This window comes from Galeopterus variegatus, unplaced genomic scaffold (genome assembly GCF_000696425.1).
Source record: "Galeopterus variegatus unplaced genomic scaffold, G_variegatus-3.0.2 Scaffold978, whole genome shotgun sequence".
Lineage (NCBI taxonomy): Eukaryota > Metazoa > Chordata > Mammalia > Dermoptera > Cynocephalidae > Galeopterus > Galeopterus variegatus.
In genome coordinates, this window is record NW_007727089.1 from 382,764 (window position 1) to 402,565 (window position 19,802).

The window sequence follows — 19,802 nt, forward strand, 5'->3', positions numbered from 1 at the left end:
AAATGTGTAATGACTTGAATATAGGAAAAGAACCTTACCTATTAGCACAGATCCTCCTCCTTTTCCCCCAGCAAAGGGAGCTTATGTTGAGAAAGCATAGAAACAAAACCATACTTGCTACTTGTGTCTGACTGGAGAGAACTTTATCTTGCTTAAATCAGTACTTAGCAGTGGATACAAGTTTTATTATGTTTCATCCACAATTTTCAGTGTAATTCCTACTTTGCAGCATTGGTTAAAATACCAACTGCAGGACTATAGGACTATGGTCCGGATTTCCATGGTCCTTCCCCTCACTCTGCTCCATGTCAGGATGTGGTGTGAGGCCTGTGGCTTAGGGAAGAGGAACCAGCACGGTGCAGTCCTGAAGGTCATCTCTGCTTCTTTGCCTCCGACCCCCACCTTTCAAAAATTAACAATCCCTAATTGATATGTTAAACACAGACCACCAGTCAGTTGAGTTGGAAAATAATAATCTCTTCAAAACTCTCCTGAACATTTTGCTGCAATAATAATATTTGTATCAGTATGTTCTTTACCCAAAGCTTTTAAGGTATTCAAACATCTCCCCAGGATATCTGCACTTCAAATAAAAATAAGTGATTCTTAATCTTTGTTTTTGTACTTGTTTTTAATAGGTTTTATTTTTAGAGCAGTTTTACCTTTATAGAAAAATCGAGTAGAAAGTACATAAAGATCTCATATACCCTGTCTTCTCCCTCCTACCCCAACACACACGTAGTCTTCCCTGTTATTAACATCTGCATTAATGTGGTGCATTTGTTATAACCGAACCTGAATTGACATGTCATCATCCCCCAGAGTCCACGGTTCACATGAGGGCTCACTCTTGGTCTTGGACATTCTGTGGGTTTGGACAAGTGTGTAATGACATGTGTCCACCATCAGAGTATCGTATGAGTAGTTTCACTGCCCAGAAAGTCCTCTGTGCTCCATGGACTCACCCCTCCCTCCCTCCCTCTCCAACTCATGGAAACCACTGATCTGTTCACTGTCTCCATAGTTTGCCTTTTCCAGAATGTTAGTAGTTTCACTGCCCAGAAAGTCCTCTGTGCTCCATGGACTCACCCCTCCCTCCCTCCCTCCCTCCCTCTCCAACTCATGGAAACCACTGATCTGTTCACTGTCTCCATAGTTTGCCTTTTCCAGAATGTTACAGAGTGGGAATCATACAGTATGCAGCCTTTTCAGATTGGCTTTTTTCATTAGTGATATTCATGTAAGGCTCTTCCATGTCTTGATAGCTCATTTCTTTTTAGCACTGACTAATATTTCATTGTCTGGATGTACCACTCTTATCCATTCACCTACTGAAGGACGTCTCGGTTGCTTCCAAGTTTTGGCAGTTATGAATAAAGCTTCTATAGATATCCATATGCAGGTTTTTGTGTGAATGTAAGTTTTTAACTCCTTTGGGTAAATACCAAGGAGCACAATTGCTGGATCCTATGGTAAGAGTATGTTTAGTTTTGCAAGAAACCACCAAACTGTCTTCCAAAGTGGCTGCACCATTCTGCGTGCCCACCAGCAGTGAACGGGGTTCCTGCTGCTGCACGTCCTCGCCAGCATTTGGTGCTGCCGGTGTTCTGGATTTTGGCCATTCTAACAGGTATGTAGTGGTATCTCATTGTTTTAATTTGCATATTTCTAAAGACAGATGATGTGGAGCATCTTTTCATGTATCTGTTTGCCATCTTTATGTGTTCTTTGGTGAGGTGTCTGTTAAGGTCTTTGGCCCATTTTTTTAATCAAGTTGTTTGTTTTCTCGAGTTTTAAGAGTGTTTTGTACATTTTGAATAATGATCCTTTATCAGATGTATCCTATGCAAATATTTTCTCACAGTTTGTGGCTTGTTTTCTCTTTCTCTTGACTTCTTTCACAGAGCAGAAATTTCTCACTTTAATAAAGTCTGTTGCTTATAACAGAAATACCTGAGACTGGGTAATTTGTAAAGAAACAATATTTATTGCTTACAGTTTGGAGGGTGGGAAGTCCAAAGTCCAGGGAACACATCTCGTGAGGGCCTTTTGGTTTTTTTTGGTTTGTTTTTGTTTTTTGGGGTTTTTTTTGCAGCTGGCCAGTATGGGGATCTGAACCCTTGATCTTGGTGTTACAACACTGTGCCCTAACCAGCTGACCTAACTGGCCAGCCCTGGTGAGCGTTCTTTGATGTTGACTTCAGTGATGTAGGGTGTCATATGGTGAGAATGGCAGAAACAGAACCAGAGAGCAAGCGTGAGCGAGCTCCTCACGTGCTCTCCTTTTAAAGCCCTCAGAACCACACCCATAACCCCCCATTAAATCATGAATGAATTAATCCATTCAGATGGGCACAGTGGTCAGGATCCAATCACCTCTCAGAGGCCCCACCTTTCAATTACCATAATAGGATTTCCCACCCTCTTAACACTATTACAGTTTAGGTCGAGTTACCAATTCATGAACCTTTGGGGGACACATTCAGCCCATAGCACAAGTGTTCTGTAGTCCTGTATTTAGGTGTTGTATGTCCTGTGGTCAGATGTTATATGCCCTGCAGTCAGGTGTTCTTCAGTCCTGTGGTCGGGTGTTCTGCCATCCTGTAGTCAGGTGTTCTGCAGTCCTGTTGTTGGGTGTTTTGCAGTCCTGTGCTCACTTGTTTTGCAGTCCTGTGGTTGGGTGTTCTGCAGTCCTGTTGTTGGGTGTTTTGCAGTCCTGTGGTTGGGTGTTCTGCAGTCCTGTGGTTGGGTTTTCTGCAGTCCTGCAGTCAGGCATTCTGCAGTCCTGTGGTTGGGTGTTCTGCAGTCTTGTGGTCGGGTGTTCTGTGGTCCTGTGGTCAGGTCTCAGTCTTCACGAGCCTGTGCCCTGGGCTGCGATCTTCAGATATGCTTCTCAGTTGTCCCCTAACCACCTCCCTGAGGTGATGCAGGATGGCTAGAGGGTCTGCAGGTGTGTATTTTTCTTCCTCTGGGTCACTTAGGCTCTGATGAAACCACAGTAGGTTAGGCCCTGGTTAACTAGCTTGTCCTGAGGGCAGACCTTAAGGGTAGAATGCTCTGGCCTGATTCAAAATGGTTCCCTCTCTCCTCACCCTCTTGGAAGCAGGTGGGTATTTTTCCTGATACTTAATGTTAGAAATAAGTCAAGCTCCTGGATGTAAAGCTTGCAGAAGTGTGCAGGCCTCCCTATGACCAGCCCCTCTGGAGTTTTAAACTTACCTGTCTGCGTTGCGCCTCCAGCAATCTGTCAGTAGAGTTCAGGTTTTCATGGGTTTGCCAGTTCCTGAGGCAGTTTCCACTCTAATAGGCCATGACTCCTGTTTCTCTAATCTTGGGGGCAGCAATTTGCCCTGTGTTCTCTCCTCTCTTACAGATCCTAGAAGAGTTGTTGATTTCTCAGTCTTCTCAGCATTTCACTTGATGTTAGGCGCCTCCCAAGCTCCTTTTACGTGGAATCATAAACCATAAGTCTCAAAAAGGACCTTGTCATAGGGCAGTTTTTCTTAAGAAGTTATTGTCCCCAGAAATTCCTCCCCTCGCTCCCCCGGGCACTGAGGTACTCTTACCCGGCCTCTTAGTCCTGTGGGCACATGTGGGCCTATAGGACCACAGTTGCATCTGGAAAGTCAGAACTGAATATCCAGGTGTGAGGAGTGACTGGACTTCCTCGTTGCATAATTGGTCGGTTTTGGGACGTAGCTCCCCGCACAGCGTGGTGCTGGGCTCTGGAGGGAGAAGACTGCACTCCCTGACGTTGCCACGCTCGCTCTGCCCAGTCACACGACTCAGCCTCTTACCACACTTGCCTCCTAAGTCTTCCCTTCCTCCTGTGTCCATGGATCGCTCGACGACACTTGGTGTCTACCCGACTTTCAAATCTGAACACTTTGGGAGTCATTTTCCTTCTCCCTCCGAGAGCAGGCCCCCAGCGTTCTCCCGGGTGCTGTGGCGACCTCTCCACCAGCCCCACGGAGTCTGGTGTTGGCTCCTCTGCAGCCAGGTCTGTCCTGCCACAGGCACCACATGGTCCCATTCACAGGCTCCACATCTCCAGGCCAAAAGCCACAGCTCCTGTGATTAATGTGTGATGTATTAGACTGCCTTCTGGAGGTGATGGGGAGCTGCCGAGGTTTTGAAAACGGGTGTGGTATGATCGGATTTCATCGTTAGTAGGATCCTCTGAACTCCATGTGAATAAAGCTGGGACAGAGTAGGGGCAATGAGAGCTGAACTGAGGATGACAGTTGGGATGGCGACGAGGGGACGGGGCCTGGGCGATGCTGGAGTCCCATTACCAGATGCAGATGGGCAGCGGGGAGCTGAGGATTCCTGGGTTGTAGGTGGTTGTGTGATATGTAGGTGTTATATTGCCAGTAAGTAGGATGTGGAAGAGCAGACATAGATAAGAGGAGGAACAGCTTTTGGGGCAAAAATCTGAGTTTTCTAAACATATATTGCATTTCTTTTACCCTCTTAGCCTGGAAACCTGGAATGTATTTCTCTTTGTTTTCCTGGCAAACTCTCACTCATCTCTTAAGATCCAGACACGATGGCCTGGAGGTGGTCTGTGCAGCCTCTCCAGACCGCCAGAGCCTGACTGGTTTTGTCCCTCAGTGGAGTGGTGAAGTTATTAGCCCAGCACGCTCTGACGCCAAGTGGCAGGCCAGGATTTGAGCAGCCTCTTCTCTCTGGAAAGGAAAGGAGAGGGATGAGGCAGAGTAAGAGTGTCACGCCGTGAGAACTTAGTTGATGTTTCAATCGTTTGAAATATGGAACAGTTCAGGAAGGACCTGGGCTGACATTTGTACCTGAGCATACTTTCTGTATATCTGTTCTTTTTCTATTTTTTAATTTTTAAATTTTTTTTTAAATTTAATTCTTCAATTAAAAAAATTTTTTTAATTGAATTATTTTGATTGTGCATATTTATGGGGTACAGAGTTATATTTCAAAACATGTATACGGCGTGTAGTGGTCAAATCAGGGTACGCAGCAGATTCATTATCAGAAAAATTTATCATTTCTTTGTGATGAGAACATGTAAGCTCCTCTCCTCTAGTCATGTGACAATATACAATACGTTATTGTTGATTATAGATGCCTGGCTCGACTGTACACCACTAGAACTTATTTTTCCTATCTAGCTGTAATTGTCTGTCTGTTAACCAGCCTCTCACTGCACCCCCTTACCCCTCACCTCCAGCCTCTAGTAACCACAGTTCTACTCTCTACTTCTAAAAGTTCAACTTATTATTTATCTTTTTAGCTCCCACATATGATGAGGTATTTCTCTATGTGCCTGGCTTATTTCGCTTGGAGAAACATAATTTTCTCCAAGCTTATCCGTGTTGCTGCAAATGGCAGTATTTCATTGTTTTTTTTTTTTTTTTTTCCTTTTTTTTTGTCTTTTTTCGTGACCGGCAACAGATCGCAACCCTCAGTGTCGCGCCCATACCGGACTGGGACCGGCAACGGGATCGCAACCCTTGGCGTTGCTCCCACACCTCGCTCAGCCAGTGAGCGGCCAGTCTGTATGTGGGATCTGAACCCTCAGCGGGAGTGCTGCCGCGCTTCCCAAGCGGTGCACTGTAGCAGTGCGCCACCGGGCCGGCCCCTTCATTGTTTTTTTTAATGGCAGAGTAGTATTACATTGTGTATATGTATCCCATTTTCTTTATCCAGTCATCCATTGATGGACATTTAGTTTGGTTTCAAATCTTGGCTATTGTAAATAGAGCTTCAATAAACATGGGAGTGCAGGTATCCCTTCAATATGATGATGTCATGTTGGGTATATACCCAACAGTGGGATTGCTGGATCATACGGTAGTTCTACCTGTAGTTGTTTGAGGAGACTCCATACCATTTTCTGTAATGGCTGCACCAATTTACGGTCCCAACAGTGTAGGAGGTTCCCCTTTCTCCTCATTCTCACCAGCGTTTGTAATTTTCTCTCTTTTTGATAGTAGCCAATCTAACTGGAGTGAGATGATGTCACACTGTGGTTTTGATTTGCATTTCTCTGATGATTAGTGATGTTGACTATTTTTTCATGTGTCTGTTGGCCATTTGTCTTCTTTTGATAAATGTCTATTCAGCTCCTTTGCCCAGATTTTTTTTTTAAATAACTATTGTGAGTTGAGTTTCTTGTATTTTTGGATATTAATCCCTTGTCAGATGCATAGTTTGCAAATATTTTCTCCCATTCTGTAGGTTGTTTTTTTACTCTGTTGATTGTTTCCTTTGCTGTGCAGAAACTTTTAGTTTGATGTAATCCCATTTATTTATTTTTGCTTTTGTTGTCTCTGTTTTGAGGTCTTATCCATAAAATCTTTGCCCAGTCCTACTTCCTGAAGTATTTCTCCTATGTTTTCTTAAGTTTTATAAGTTAAACTTTTTTATAAAAAGTTTTATAAGTTTCTTAGGTCTTACACTTAAGTCTTCAATCCATTTTGAGTTGATTTTGGTTAATGATGAGAAAGAGGGGTGTAGTTTCATTCTTTTACATATGGATGTCCAGTTTTCCCAGCACCATTTATTAAAGACACTGTCCTTTCCCCAATATATGTTCTTGGTCCCTCTGTCAAAGATCAGCTGGCTGTAACTACTTGGATTTCTAGCATCTCTATTCTGTTCCATTGGTCCATGTGTCTGTTTTTATGTCAGTACCATGCTGTTTTGGTTACTATAGCTTTGTAGTATAATTTGAAGTCAGGTAGTGTTATGCCTCCAGCTTTATTCTTTTTGCTCAGATTGCTTTGGCTTTTCAGGATCTTTTATGATTCTGTATAAATTTTAGGATTTATATTTCTGTGAAGAATGTTTTTCTATTTCTGTGAAGAATGTCATTGGTATTTTGATATGGGTTACACTGAATTGTAGATTGGGTGTGGACATTTTGACAATATTAATTCTTCCAATCCATGAGCGTGGAATGTCTTTCCATTTTTTTTGTGTGTTCTCTTTAATTTCTTTCATCAATGTTTTGTAGTTTTCATTGTAGAGATCTTTCACCTCCTTGGTTAGATTTATTCCTAGGTATTTTATTTTTTTGGTAGCTATTGTAAATGGGCTTGCTTTCTTGATTTCTTTTTCTGCTTCTTTGTTGTTGGAATATAGAAACACTACTCATTTTTGCATATTGATTTTGTATCCTGCAACTTTACTGAATTCATTTATCAGTCTAAGAGTTTTTTGATAGAATCTTTAGGTTTTTCTATATATAGGATCATGTCATCTTCAAAAACGGACAGTTTGACTTTGTTTTTTCCAATCTGATGCCCTTTATTTCTTTGTCTTGCCTGATTGCTCTGGCTAGAACTTCCGGTACTATGTTAAATAGATGTGGTGAGAGTAGGCATCCTTGTCTTTTTCCTGTTCTTACAGAAAAAGCTTCCAACTTTTCTCCTTTCGGGATGATGTTAGCTGTGGGTTTGTCATATATGGCCTTTATGTGTTGATATATTTTGCTTCTGTACCTAATTTGCCGAGAGTTTTTATCTTGAAGTGATGTTGAATTTTATCAAAAGCTTTTTCTCCATCTATTGAGATGATCATATGTTTTTTATCCTTTGTTTTGTTGATGTGGAATATCACACTTATTGATTTGCATATGTTAAATCTTCCTTTCATCCCTTGGATGAATCCCACTTGATCATGGTACATAATCTCTTGATGTGCTATTGAATTTTGTCAGCACCACGCTCACCCAGTGAGCTAACCGGCCATCCCTACATGGATCCGAACCCGTGGCCTTGGTGTTATCGGCACCACACTCTCCTGAGTGAGCCACGAGCCAGCCCTATGCTATTGAATTTTGTTTGCGAGTACTTTGTTGAGAATTTCTGCATCTTTGTTCATGAAGGATATTGGCCTGTAGTTTTTGTTTTTTGTTTTGTTCTTATCTTATTTTGGTATCAGGGTGATGCTGGCTTCATACAGTGAGTTTGGAAGAATACCCTCTGCTTGGGTTTTTTGGAATAGCTTGAGAAGAATTGGCATTGATTCTTCTTTAAAAGTTTGGTGGAATTCAGCAGTGAAGTCATGTGTTCCTAGGCTTTTCTTTTTGGGAGACTTCTGATTACTGCTTCAATCTTGTTGCTTGTTATTAGTCTGTTCATGTTTTCTGTTTCTTCTTGGTTCAGTCTTGGAAGGTTTTATTTGTCTAGAAATTTATCCATTTCTTCTAGATTTTCCAATTTGTTGGGGTCTACTTGTTCATAATAGTCTCTAATGATTCTTTGTATTTCTGTGGTGTCATGTCAGTTATAATTTTTCCTTTTTGATTTTTGTTATTTGGGTCTTCTCTCTTTTTTTCTTAGTTAGTCTAACTAACAGTTTGTCAATTTTGTTTATCCATTCAAAAAAGAACCTTTGTTTTGTCAATCTTTTGATTCCTTTTTTTGGTCTCTATTTCATTTAATTCTGCTTTGATCTTTACTATTTCTTTTCATCTGTTAATTTTGGGGTTGGTTTATTCTTGTTTTTCTAGTTCCTCGAAGTTTAATGTTAGTTTGTTTATTTGAAATCTTTCTACTTTTTTGATGTAAGCACTTATTGCAGTAAACTTCTTTCTTAGTACTGCTTTTGCAGGATACCATAGGTTTTGGTATGATGTGCTTCTGTTTTCATTTGTTTCAAGGAATTTTTTGATTTCCTGCTTAATTTCTTCTTTGACCCATTGGTTGTTTAGGAGTATATTGATTAATTTCCATGTATTTGTTCAGTTTCTGAAATCTTCCTTGTTATTGATTTCTGGTTTTATTACATTGTTGTCTGAAAAGATACTTGTTTTTAAAAAATTGTTAAGACTTGATTTGAGGCCTAACATGTGGCCTATCCTGGAGAATGATCCATGTGCTGGTGAGAAAAATGTGTATTCTGCAGTTTGTTGGATGAAATGTTCTGTAACTGTCTGTCAAGTCCATTTGGTCTATAGTACAGTTTAAATCCAATGTTTCTTTGTTGATTTTTTTGTCTAGGTGATCTGTCCAATGCTGAGAGAGGGGTACTGAAGTATACATCTACAATTATTATTGTATTGGGGTCTATTTTTTCTTTTAGATCCAATAATTTTTGCTTTCTATATCCACATGCTCCAATTTTGGGTGTATGTATACTTACAATTTTTATATCCTCTTGATGAATTGATCCCTTTATCATTATGCAATGTCCTTCTTTTTCTCTTTTTATAGTTTTTGGTTTAAAATCTTTTTTATCCAGTGCAAGAATAGCTACTCTTGCTCATTTTTGGTTTCCATTGGTGTGGAATATCTTTTTCCATCCCTTCACTATTTTACAGGTGAAGTGTATTTCTTGTAGGCAGCATATAGTTGGGTCTAGTTTTTTTATCCATTCAGCCAGTCTATATCTTTTAAATGAGGAATTTAATCCATTTCCATTGAAGATTGTTATTGAAAGGTGTGGTCTTACTCCTGACATTTTATTAATTTTTTCTGTTTTTTTTATATATCTTTTATTTCTTTCTCTTTTATTCAGCCAGTCTATATCTTTTAAATGAGGAATTTAATCCATTTCCATTGAAGATTGTTATTGGAAGGTGTGGTCTTACTCCTGACATTTTATTAATTTTTTCTGTTTTTTTTATATATCTTTTATTTCTTTCTCTTTTGTTGTTTGTTTTTGCTGTTTGGTATTTTGTATTGATCAGATATAATTTCTTCCTCTTTCTTGTTTGCATATCTGCTCTGCCAGTGAGTTTTATCCCGTTGTATATTATCATGATGGTAGCTACCATTATTTTGCTTCCAGACGTAGGGCTCCCTCAAGGATTTCTTGTAAAGCCAGTTTCATGGGGGTTAATTCTTGTTTTTTTTTTGGTCAGGGGAAGACACTGTTTCTCCTTCATTTCTGACAGATAGCTTTGCTGGGTATAGTATTCTCGTGTGTCAGTTTTTTTCTTTTAGTACTTTGACTGTATCATCTCACTCTCTCAGGTGGGGTGTTTTAGGTTTGTTCCAGGAAGTGTAGTAGTGTAGCCTCCATGTGATTCCTTTAGCTGTATTCAACATCGGAGTTGTCTGTGAGTACCTCTGAGGCCTAGGGGCCCGTGCACTCGGCAGCTCCTTTCTGGTTACAAGGGTTGAGTTGCAGTGGTCATAGTTGAGGTCGTGAGCTTGCAAACGCTGGAGTGCTCTGAATCTCCTCAGCTGGAGTGGGTAACTCAGGGCAGGCTTGCTGGTGCCTGGGCAAGGATCCTGTGCCCCCTATAGAGGCACTGGAGTTCCCTGCAGCTCCTCAGCTGAAGTGGATGACTTTGGGTGGGATCACTAGGGCTTTAGGCTGAGCCCTGCACTCCCAAAGGAAGTGCTGGGGCACTCTGTAGCTGAGGTGGGCAACACTGGATGAGGTCACTGTGGCCATGGGTAGGCCTTGCACTCCTAAGAGAGACACTGGGCCACTTTGCAGCTCCTCAGCTTGAGTAAGCCACCCTGTGCAAGGTCACTGGGGTTGCGGCCAGGCCCCTGAGCTCCCAAGAGAGATTTTTGGTCTCTCTTTAGCTCCTCAGCTGGAGTAGACCACTCTGGATAAGGTTGCTGGTGCCATGGAATGGACCCTCTGCCCTCAAGAGAGACGTTGGGTCCCTCTGCACCTCCCCAGCTGGAGCAAGTAGGCCTGGGCGAGCTCACTGGAGCTGCAGACAGGGCTCTGTGCCCCTGAGAGAGGCATGTGGGAGCTCCACCGTTTCCCAGCCAGAGTGCATGGCTCTGGGCGGTGTTGCTGGAGCCACGGTGGGACTACTTGCCCCATGACAGGTGCACAGGTGCTTGACTGAAGAGAGCAGGGCTGCTGGCAGTGGCAGAAGGCCAGTTGGTCAGCTGTCTTGCTCTGGAAAGTGTATGTGCTGGCTCTTTCCGTCCTGGGGGTGGTCTCTGCACTGTGCTGGACTGTTGTTTTCCAGAGTGCAGGGCACTGTGCGAGCTTGGGTGTTGGAGTCCCAGAGTGACAAGGGGGCCTTAAGGGAGTGGAGATGCTGGGGCTATTGGGCCCAAGGGGAAAGTGCACTCAGGTGTTGGCTTAGATATCAACATGGCAATGTGCTGCAGCAGCCTGGAGCCTGGGCTCACAGCCAACAAGGCCACGTGGCTCCCTGGTAGTTTGAATTCGAGATGTCCACTTTGCAACTCCTGCTTACCTTTCCCCTGCAGGAGGACATTCCTCCTGGGTCCTGCTGCTCCTGGCTGGGGGATGGGGTGGAGCAGGCTGGGTGTTACCTTTGTTCTCCATGTGGCTCTCCTGAGTTTCTTTGCCCACTGGTGTTCCTGTGACTCCTCTGATGTGCTCCAGGGCTCGTCACTCATCTTTCATATGTGTCTGTTCTTAACAGTGAAATTTCGATGAGCACCATTCAGTGGGGAATAGATTCATGGGCAAGCAATGGATTGCTGGACACTGGGAATTTAATTTTTTATTTTTTTAATTAATTAATTTTTTTTTCCTTTTTGTCTTTTTTTACTGACCGGCAACGGGATCGCAACCCTCGGNGGGGAAAGTGCACTCAGGTGTTGGCTTAGATATCAACATGGCAATGTGCTGCAGCAGCCTGGAGCCTGGGCTCACAGCCAACAAGGCCACGTGGCTCCCTGGTAGTTTGAATTCGAGATGTCCACTTTGCAACTCCTGCTTACCTTTCCCCTGCAGGAGGACATTCCTCCTGGGTCCTGCTGCTCCTGGCTGGGGGATGGGGTGGAGCAGGCTGGGTGTTACCTTTGTTCTCCATGTGGCTCTCCTGAGTTTCTTTGCCCACTGGTGTTCCTGTGACTCCTCTGATGTGCTCCAGGGCTCGTCACTCATCTTTCATATGTGTCTGTTCTTAACAGTGAAATTTCGATGAGCACCATTCAGTGGGGAATAGATTCATGGGCAAGCAATGGATTGCTGGACACTGGGAATTTATTTTTTTATTTTTTTAATTAATTAATTTTTTTTCCTTTTTGTCTTTTTTTACTGACCGGCAACGGGATCGCAACCCTCGGTGTTGCGCCCGCACCGTGCTCAGCCAGTGAGCGGGAACCGGTCTCCACATGGGATCTGAACCCTCGTCGGGAGCGCTGCCGCGCTCCCAAGCGGTACACTCTCCAGTGCGCCACCGGGCCGGCCCCGGGAATTTATTTTTAACCACTAGAGTTATAGAGGTTTCCCAAAAAGGATATGTTTATTAACCGTTTTCTCTTTTTGGTCATACCTATAAGTTGCAAGGATATTTCTTACAAGAATTTAAAGTTAGATTATGTTAGTTTTACAGATACTTGCATTTTTAAATTAATAACATCAAATGAATATCAAAAAGCATATATATTTTCCCAGCCTATTTTCCATATTCAAGTTTATGATTGTGTTTTTTTGTTTCATGTTTGATTTTTACCTCTAGGAAATTGAAAAGGAAGACATTGATTTAGAAAATGCTAGAGCTGATGAATACACAGCCAGTTTTGAAGATGATTTTGAAGTATGTATAAAAGTTAAATTTTTTCTCAGTTTAAAAATAATTTATTTTTTAAAATCAGCTTATGTATAGTAATTTAATACTCTTTTTCTGTTTTTTTACTACCCTTAATACTCAATATCTGGTCAGGTTTCCTTTAGATTTGGCTGCTCCCTATAAAACGCTTGCTGTGCTTCTGCCCATGCTTGTCGATGCGATGTAATTAAATGACTTTACAGTTTAATGCTATTCAAGTGCACTGCATTCAAGCGTGTGTGTGTGTGTTTATATCTAAGTACACACACACGCCCACTCTCGGCCCAGAGGCTTGCACGTCGCTGTTGTTAGTGGCTGTTAGTGTGTGTGGTCCTATATTCTGTGCTTCATTTTTAAAGAAACAGATGCAGCAGTTTATACAGATTTATAATTCAGTGACATTACAATCAGTGAGCTATAAAAATCTTTCTTGACCATCACAAGGACTTTTTTATTTTAAATTATAAATCATAATAATTTTGTTCTATATGAGTGTTGCTTAAAGTTAGGTCGTCCTAGAGGGTTCCAGAAATGCTGTTACTACTTGCAGGACTATGAGGACGACTTTGAGGTTTGTGACGGAGACGATGATGACAGCAATGAGGAGCCCGCGTCGAAAGACAAGACTGAAGACCTTCCTCCAGCTCGGAAGAAGGAGATCCAGGAGATCCAGAAGGCCATCAATGCAGAAAACGAAAGGATCGGCGAGTTGTCTTCGAAACTGTTTCAGAAGCAAGGTCAAATAGGATGTGAAAGGTCGTCCAGGACAGGTATGGGAGGAAATGCCAGTTAAGGGGGTCCACACGGTAGACAGCGTCATTCTCACCTGGTGGCCAGATGCGTCAGGAGGAGGCCATGCCCTTTGCCTCTAACACATATGTCAGGGTCATCTGATAAAAAGAAGTTGCAGGTCACTTTTCTGCCCAGCACTGTTCTCGGCATGCAGCCATGTCTGCCTGCATCTCCGTTTTTCCTGACAGCTCCCTCCTTTGGTTTCCAAGAGGAGGAGTCCCAGCTGTCAGTGGACAAGAGCCACAGGCCGGCCCAGCCTGTTAGCAGGCACACTTCCGAGTGAGCCTTTTCCCCCAGAGATTTTCTTTATGAAATTAGAAATGTATTTTTTCCCCAAATTCTTGGCATCTGGATATGATAAGTTACTTGTGAGAGTGGGAGTAAATATTTTAGAATCACTTAAAGGGAAGACTATGATGTTTTAATAAAAAATTAGCACTAAAAAATAGCAGTAACAGGACAATATTGAAAATATTATTGGATGATATACTACTTTAAATTATCTAGTAAAATAATCAGTAATTAATTATAAGTAGTAATTAATGTAATAATACCGGTGGAGGTTTGCCAGAATTTTCACTACTGTCATATTTTGTGCCTGCTACAGAGGTAGCAGGACTTACCTGGGCAGTGCTGGTGTATAGAGTGCTCTTTGAATATATAGCTGAAGAAATTTCCTTGAAGCCAGGGCACCTGTCCAGGTGACAATCTGCCGTCATTCTGGCCCTGTCGACCAGCTGAGTTTTGGGGACTTGTTCCATGGTATCTCTGAGGGGCAGGAGTGCACACAGGAGGTCCCGTGTACCCCCAGCAGCAGGTTTCATGACAGCACCCAAAGCTCGCCTGCTCTGGGCTTGGTGAGAAGTGAGTAAGGTTTTGCTCTCAAAGTTCCTGATTTTCTTAGCAGATCTTTGAATAAATTTTATTTGTTATAGGAAATTATTTTTTATGTTTCTTATGTGAAAGGATTCTTCACCTTCATATGCATTGCTACCCAGATGGAGTTTGGCTTCTCTCTCGGCTCTATTTAATGTTGAGTTGGCTCAGGTGAACAGAGTGGAAAACGTAGCAGTGTTAAAGCTATGTCCTGTACTGTGGGAGGCACCATGGACAGTGCCTGGCAGTGTTGATGTGGGTTTCAAATCTTGGGAGTTGTGTGACCTTGGGCAGTTACTCACCCTCTCTGTGCCTCAGTTTCCTTATCTGTGAAGGGTAAGGCCTTCTTTAGGGTTGCTTTGAGGATTAATTAAGTAAGATAATACGTGTAAAGTGCTTAGAAGAGTGCTAGGCACATACCGAGCTACCATTACTATTTAATTATCACCATCCAGTGGATGATAGACAGTATTTGTTTCCGTGTCCTGCTTGGCTACGCCCAGCTGTCCTGGTGTTATTTTGTACGAAATGTCTTGCTGAGTCTTGCGGTGATGGTTCTATTTGGTTATAAACTGCATACCTTATCCTTTTCCAGGGCAGTAGGAAACCATTTGATAAATAACTTTTTCTAGTGCACTGAAGTTACGCCTTGGTATTTGAAAGTGTACATATAGCTCCAAAAGGTAAATTTTGTACTTGGTCAGTGAATGAGTATTTCTTGAGTGCTGATGACACCTGGCACAGAGGTGTGTTCTCTGCTCCAGGGGTGTCTTTATTCGAATTTTAATTCTGTGAAGCTAATGATGTTTCCTCATTTTCAGAACTGGAACAGTAACATCTCTGAATGTCTTTGTGGTGCTCTGCAGTTGGCACAGCAGTTTTCATGAATACGGCCTGGCATAGTCCTCCTCACACTCCTGGGTGGGAGATGTTCTGACAGTGAGGGGACGGAGGTGCAGAGACAAAGTAACCTCTGCTGTCCTGAAGGCCGTCTTCTAACCCACATCCAGGGTGTCATCCTGACCACACCCTCTGCATCGCTGGCCTTGAGGGTTTCTGGTGAGGATGAAATGAGATAGTGTGCAGGAAAGGGCCATGCAGGTCTTATAAAACTGGAGAATGGTAGGGTTGTTCTGCTTTTGATAAGTTCAAGCACGTATCTGGAAGGAATCTGAAGAGAGATTAAGATACAGTCAAAATACATATAATAAGCAGATAAATGTGTGGTTAAGTAGAAGCAGGAAACCACCAATCATTGGGGAAGAGGTCGGTAAGGAATGGCTCGCGTCTGCAGGAGGGAAGGGCATGGATTTGTTCCTCATTATGTGAGCCTCTTCTGTCAGCAGAATACTTGATCCAGTCACACCTTTGGGAGTCTTAGGAAGCCTTCTGATGAGGCTCACACCTGCATTCTCCTTTGTTTTGTGCTCTTTGACACATTAACTATTCGTTCACTATTAATTTGTACTTGTTTCTGTTTTTTAGCTATTTTGTATATCATGTTTCAATTTCCTTACTAGAGTATAATTATTCTTATGTACATTCTTAAGTATTCTTAAACTCTTAATAATGCAATAGGCATATACAGTAGATGACCAGTAGAATTTGCTTTGTTGCCTGAAAGTTTTATTTGAAATAAGCAGGATCAGGCCTCTTAAATGCTCATGGAAGATGTTTATCATTGTTTTTATTAGTTTCAGGTAAAGAGCTTATTGAGTGTAATTGTTATATGCTTCTGATTGTTTTACTCTGATGTTTTTTGTTTGAAAGAAATATTTCAATGTCATAAAAATAGATTTTTTTTCTTGTACAGATGCAAACAATTCCTCTTCCAGAGCCCCTGTTTGTGGAATTTTTGTGGATTTTGCAACAGCCTCGCACCGTCAAAAGAGTCGGACTCAAGCCCTTAAACAAAAGTAGGTATATTGGAAAATTTGCCAAAGGTATTATGGGGTTTTAATATACTTTTCTTCAACACATTTTTATTTTCACTGCTGACTCTTTAGGTATATTCCTTAATCTGTATTATGTTTCTCTTTGTGTTCAGATGTTAATAGTGTAAGTGCTAGATGCTTGACCTGGGAGTACTTGGCCTATTTTGGCTGAGGCAGAATCGCAATCACACATTCATAAAGCTGGTGGCCAGAAACTCTCCGAGCAGCGAGTGCACCTGGCTCTAGTTTCGTTGCAGCTTGGGGTGCCATTGCTCGCCTGTAAGGCACGGTTAACGTCGCTGCATTCTGAGTGAAGTGAGGCCATGCCCACTATCAGATGAGGAAGCTGAGGAAATTAGTGGTGATTCAGAGTGGTGATAACAGGTGACATATGTTAAGTGCTTGTTTCTGTCATGTCATGTGCCTCCAGGCCCTGTGCTTCCTGAGTGTTTCTGCCGGCCTCACAGCCTCACTGTTCTGTGGAGGAAGGAGTGGCTCAAGGTCAAGGTGTAGGGCTTGGTAGAGCTGAGCTTTGAACCCAGGGCTGCTGGACACCCAAGTACAAGCCTCTGATCACTGTACATTTAGAAATTGTAAAATATAGAAATTTATAAAAGATATATTCTCAAGTCAAGGGTCTCTTGTACTAAACTCAAGTATGATTGAGGAGTAAATGAATAAGATTTTTTAGAAAAGTGAGTTTAAAATCCATATCACCTAGCTCAGAACATGGCCTAAGTAAGAACTCAGTAAATATTTGCTAAATGAACAAATAAATCATTAATAATAAAAATAACAGTTTTCACAGCACTTTTGTTACCCTTATATTTTGGGGCCCCCATTGAGTTAGTGACACTGAAGTTTCTGGCACTGTGGTTAGGTTTTGTTCTTTTTTCACCTGATCTAAGTTATCAGAAAACTGTATATGTTTTAATATAATTTTTATTAAAAAAAAAAGAAAAAAACTTATATAGGCACATGTAAATATGAGATAGTAATACATCTTAAACAGCAGGAAGGGCCGACCCCGTGGCTCACTTGGCTGAGTGCTGCGCTGGGAGCACCAAGGCTGCAGGTTCGGATCCTATATAGGGATGGCTGGTGCGCTCACTGGCTGAGTGCAGTGTGGGCGACACCAAGCCAAGGGTTACGATCCACTTACCAGTCACAAAAAAAAAAAAAAAAAAAAAAAGGCAGGAAAATGACTACCACAAAATTCAGAATATCAGTGAGTTATTGTGGAGATGTGTGACAGAGGAGCCCATAGATGCAGCTCGTTGGTGATTTTCTAGTTCTGGGGGTAGGTAGATCCTGGGACATTAATTATGTTATGATATATATTGTGTTAGTATATTATATGGATCATTTTGGATCAAAAATTATGTTAAAGAGCCCGGCTGAGTGCGCACCAACCAGAGAGGTGCCCTACCGGAGAGGCCCAAGATCCGCGGAGACCACGTGCCCTGGGGCACCAGCGCGTGACTGAGCACGTAGGACTTGCCACCGCTGGACCCCATCCCCAGCCTGGCTGAGTGTGTGCTGACCAGAGAGGCGTCGCGCCGGAGACTCCCAAGACCCGAGGCAGCCACGCACCCAAGGCGCCAGCGGGCGACTGAGCAGACACTGAGGCTGCCATGCCAAATTGGCAGCCCCAGCAGGATCCTAGCCAGACAATAGTATCAAACCAGTGGTTCATGAAATCCTTTGCCACAATGACTAAACATCAAAGGAAAGATATCAGAAATATGAAAAATCAAGAAAGTACACCACCAAAGGGTAATAATGCTCAAGCTCTAGATCCTATAGAACAAGAAGCCCTTGAAATGTCTGACAAGGAATTTCAAGTGATAATTCTAAGGAAACTAAATGATATACAAGAAAACTCAGCTAGACAACACGATGAAACCAGGAAAAGTATACAGGACCTGAAAGAAGAAACGTATGAGGAAATCAGTGCCCTGAAAAACAATATAGCAGAGCTTGCTGAGCTGAAGAATTCATTCAACAAAATAAAAAACACAACTGAGAGTCTAACCAGCAGACTTGCAGAAGTAGAAAAGGGAACTTCTGACCTTGAAGATGGGCTGTTTGAAATAACGCAGGCAGACAAAAATAAAAAGAGAAAAAAAAATTAAAAACATTGAAGAAAATCTAAGAGAGATATCAGACAACATTAAGCACACAAATATCTGACTCATGGGTATTCCAAAATGGGAGGAAAAAGGAGATTGCATTGAAAAACCTATTCAACAAAGCAGTGGCAGAAAACTTCCCAGGTATAGGAAAAGACACAGGTCTTCAGATTCAGGAAGGTCAAAGATCCCCAACTGTATTCAACCCAAAAAGGTCTTCTCCAAGACATGCTATAGTCAAATTGGCAAAACTCAAAGACAAAGAGAGGATCTTAAAAGCTGCAAGAGAGAAGCGTCAAATCACCTATAAGGGAACCCCAATTAGACTAACATCAGACTTTTCATCACAAACCCTAAAAGCCAGACAGGAATGGGATGATATATTCAAAATACTAAAAGACCAAGATTTCCAGCCAAGAATACTCTACCCTGCAAGGCTATCCTTCTGAAATGAAGGGCAAATAGTATATTTCTCAGACAAACAAAAACTGTGGGAGTTCACTACCACATGACCACCCTTATGAGAAATTCTCAAGGGAACTGGGTTTGGTAGCTGAAAAATAACTACCACTGCCATAAAGACTCAAGAAAAATCAAAACCCACTAGTAAAATAAAAATGCCAACAATGAAGAGGAAAGAAACGTTTATATATAACCCAAGGAACCAACAAATACAGAAGTCAAATAGTAAATCAGAAAGAAAGGAACAAAAGACAATAAAATGTTAGGAGTAAATCAACACTTTTCAATAGCAACTCTTAATGTAAAAGGCTTAAATTCCCCATTTAAAAGACACAGACTGGCTGACTGGATTAAAAAGGAGGACCCAACTATATGCTGCCTTTAAGAGACCCAACTCACCTATAAAGACTCACATAGACTAAGAGCGAAAGGATGGAAAAAGATTTACCACACAAACAGAAATGAAAAACGAGCTGTAGTAGCTATTCTTCTATCTGATAAAATAGACTTTAAACTAAAAACCATAAAAAGAGATAATGAGGGCCACTTCATAATGATAAAAGGAGTGATCCATCAAGAAGACCAATCATAAATATATACACACTCAATGTCAGAGCAGCCAGATTTATAAAGCAAACTCTGTTAGACCTAACAAAGGAAATAGACACTAATACCATAATAGCAAGGGACCTGAACACCCAACTATCAATATTGAACAGATCATCTAGGCAAAGAATTGGCAGAGAAACACAAGATCTAAACAACACTCTAGACCAATTGGACTTGGCAGATATCTACTGAACATTCCATCCAAGAACCTCATAATATTCATTCTTCTCATCAGCACATGGATCATTCTCCAGGATAGATCACATGTTAGGTTACAAATCAAGTCTCAACAAATTCAAAAAAATTGGAATTATCCCATTTATTTTTTCAGATCACAATGGATTAATGTCAGAAATCAATAACAAATGAAATTCTGGAAATTATACAAACACATGAAAATTAAACAGCATTCTACTTAATGACATATGGGTCCAAGAAGAAATCAAACAGGAAATCAAAAAATTTATTGAAACTAATGAAAATAATGATACATCGTACCAAAACCTGTGGGATACT

General features: G+C 41.7%; 1 protein-coding gene across 1 annotated transcript in view; it reads left to right on the plus strand.

The window, feature by feature from the left end:
* The window catches only part of WDR60 (WD repeat domain 60), a 90,768-nt gene that overhangs the window by 28,354 nt on the left and 42,612 nt on the right, over positions 1-19,802 (plus strand). The window contains exons 9-11 of the mRNA XM_008573972.1: positions 12,392-12,469; positions 13,032-13,251; positions 15,963-16,065. Coding sequence (XP_008572194.1) covers positions 12,392-12,469; positions 13,032-13,251; positions 15,963-16,065 — 401 coding nt within the window. The remainder of the gene's footprint in view (positions 1-12,391; positions 12,470-13,031; positions 13,252-15,962; positions 16,066-19,802) is intronic.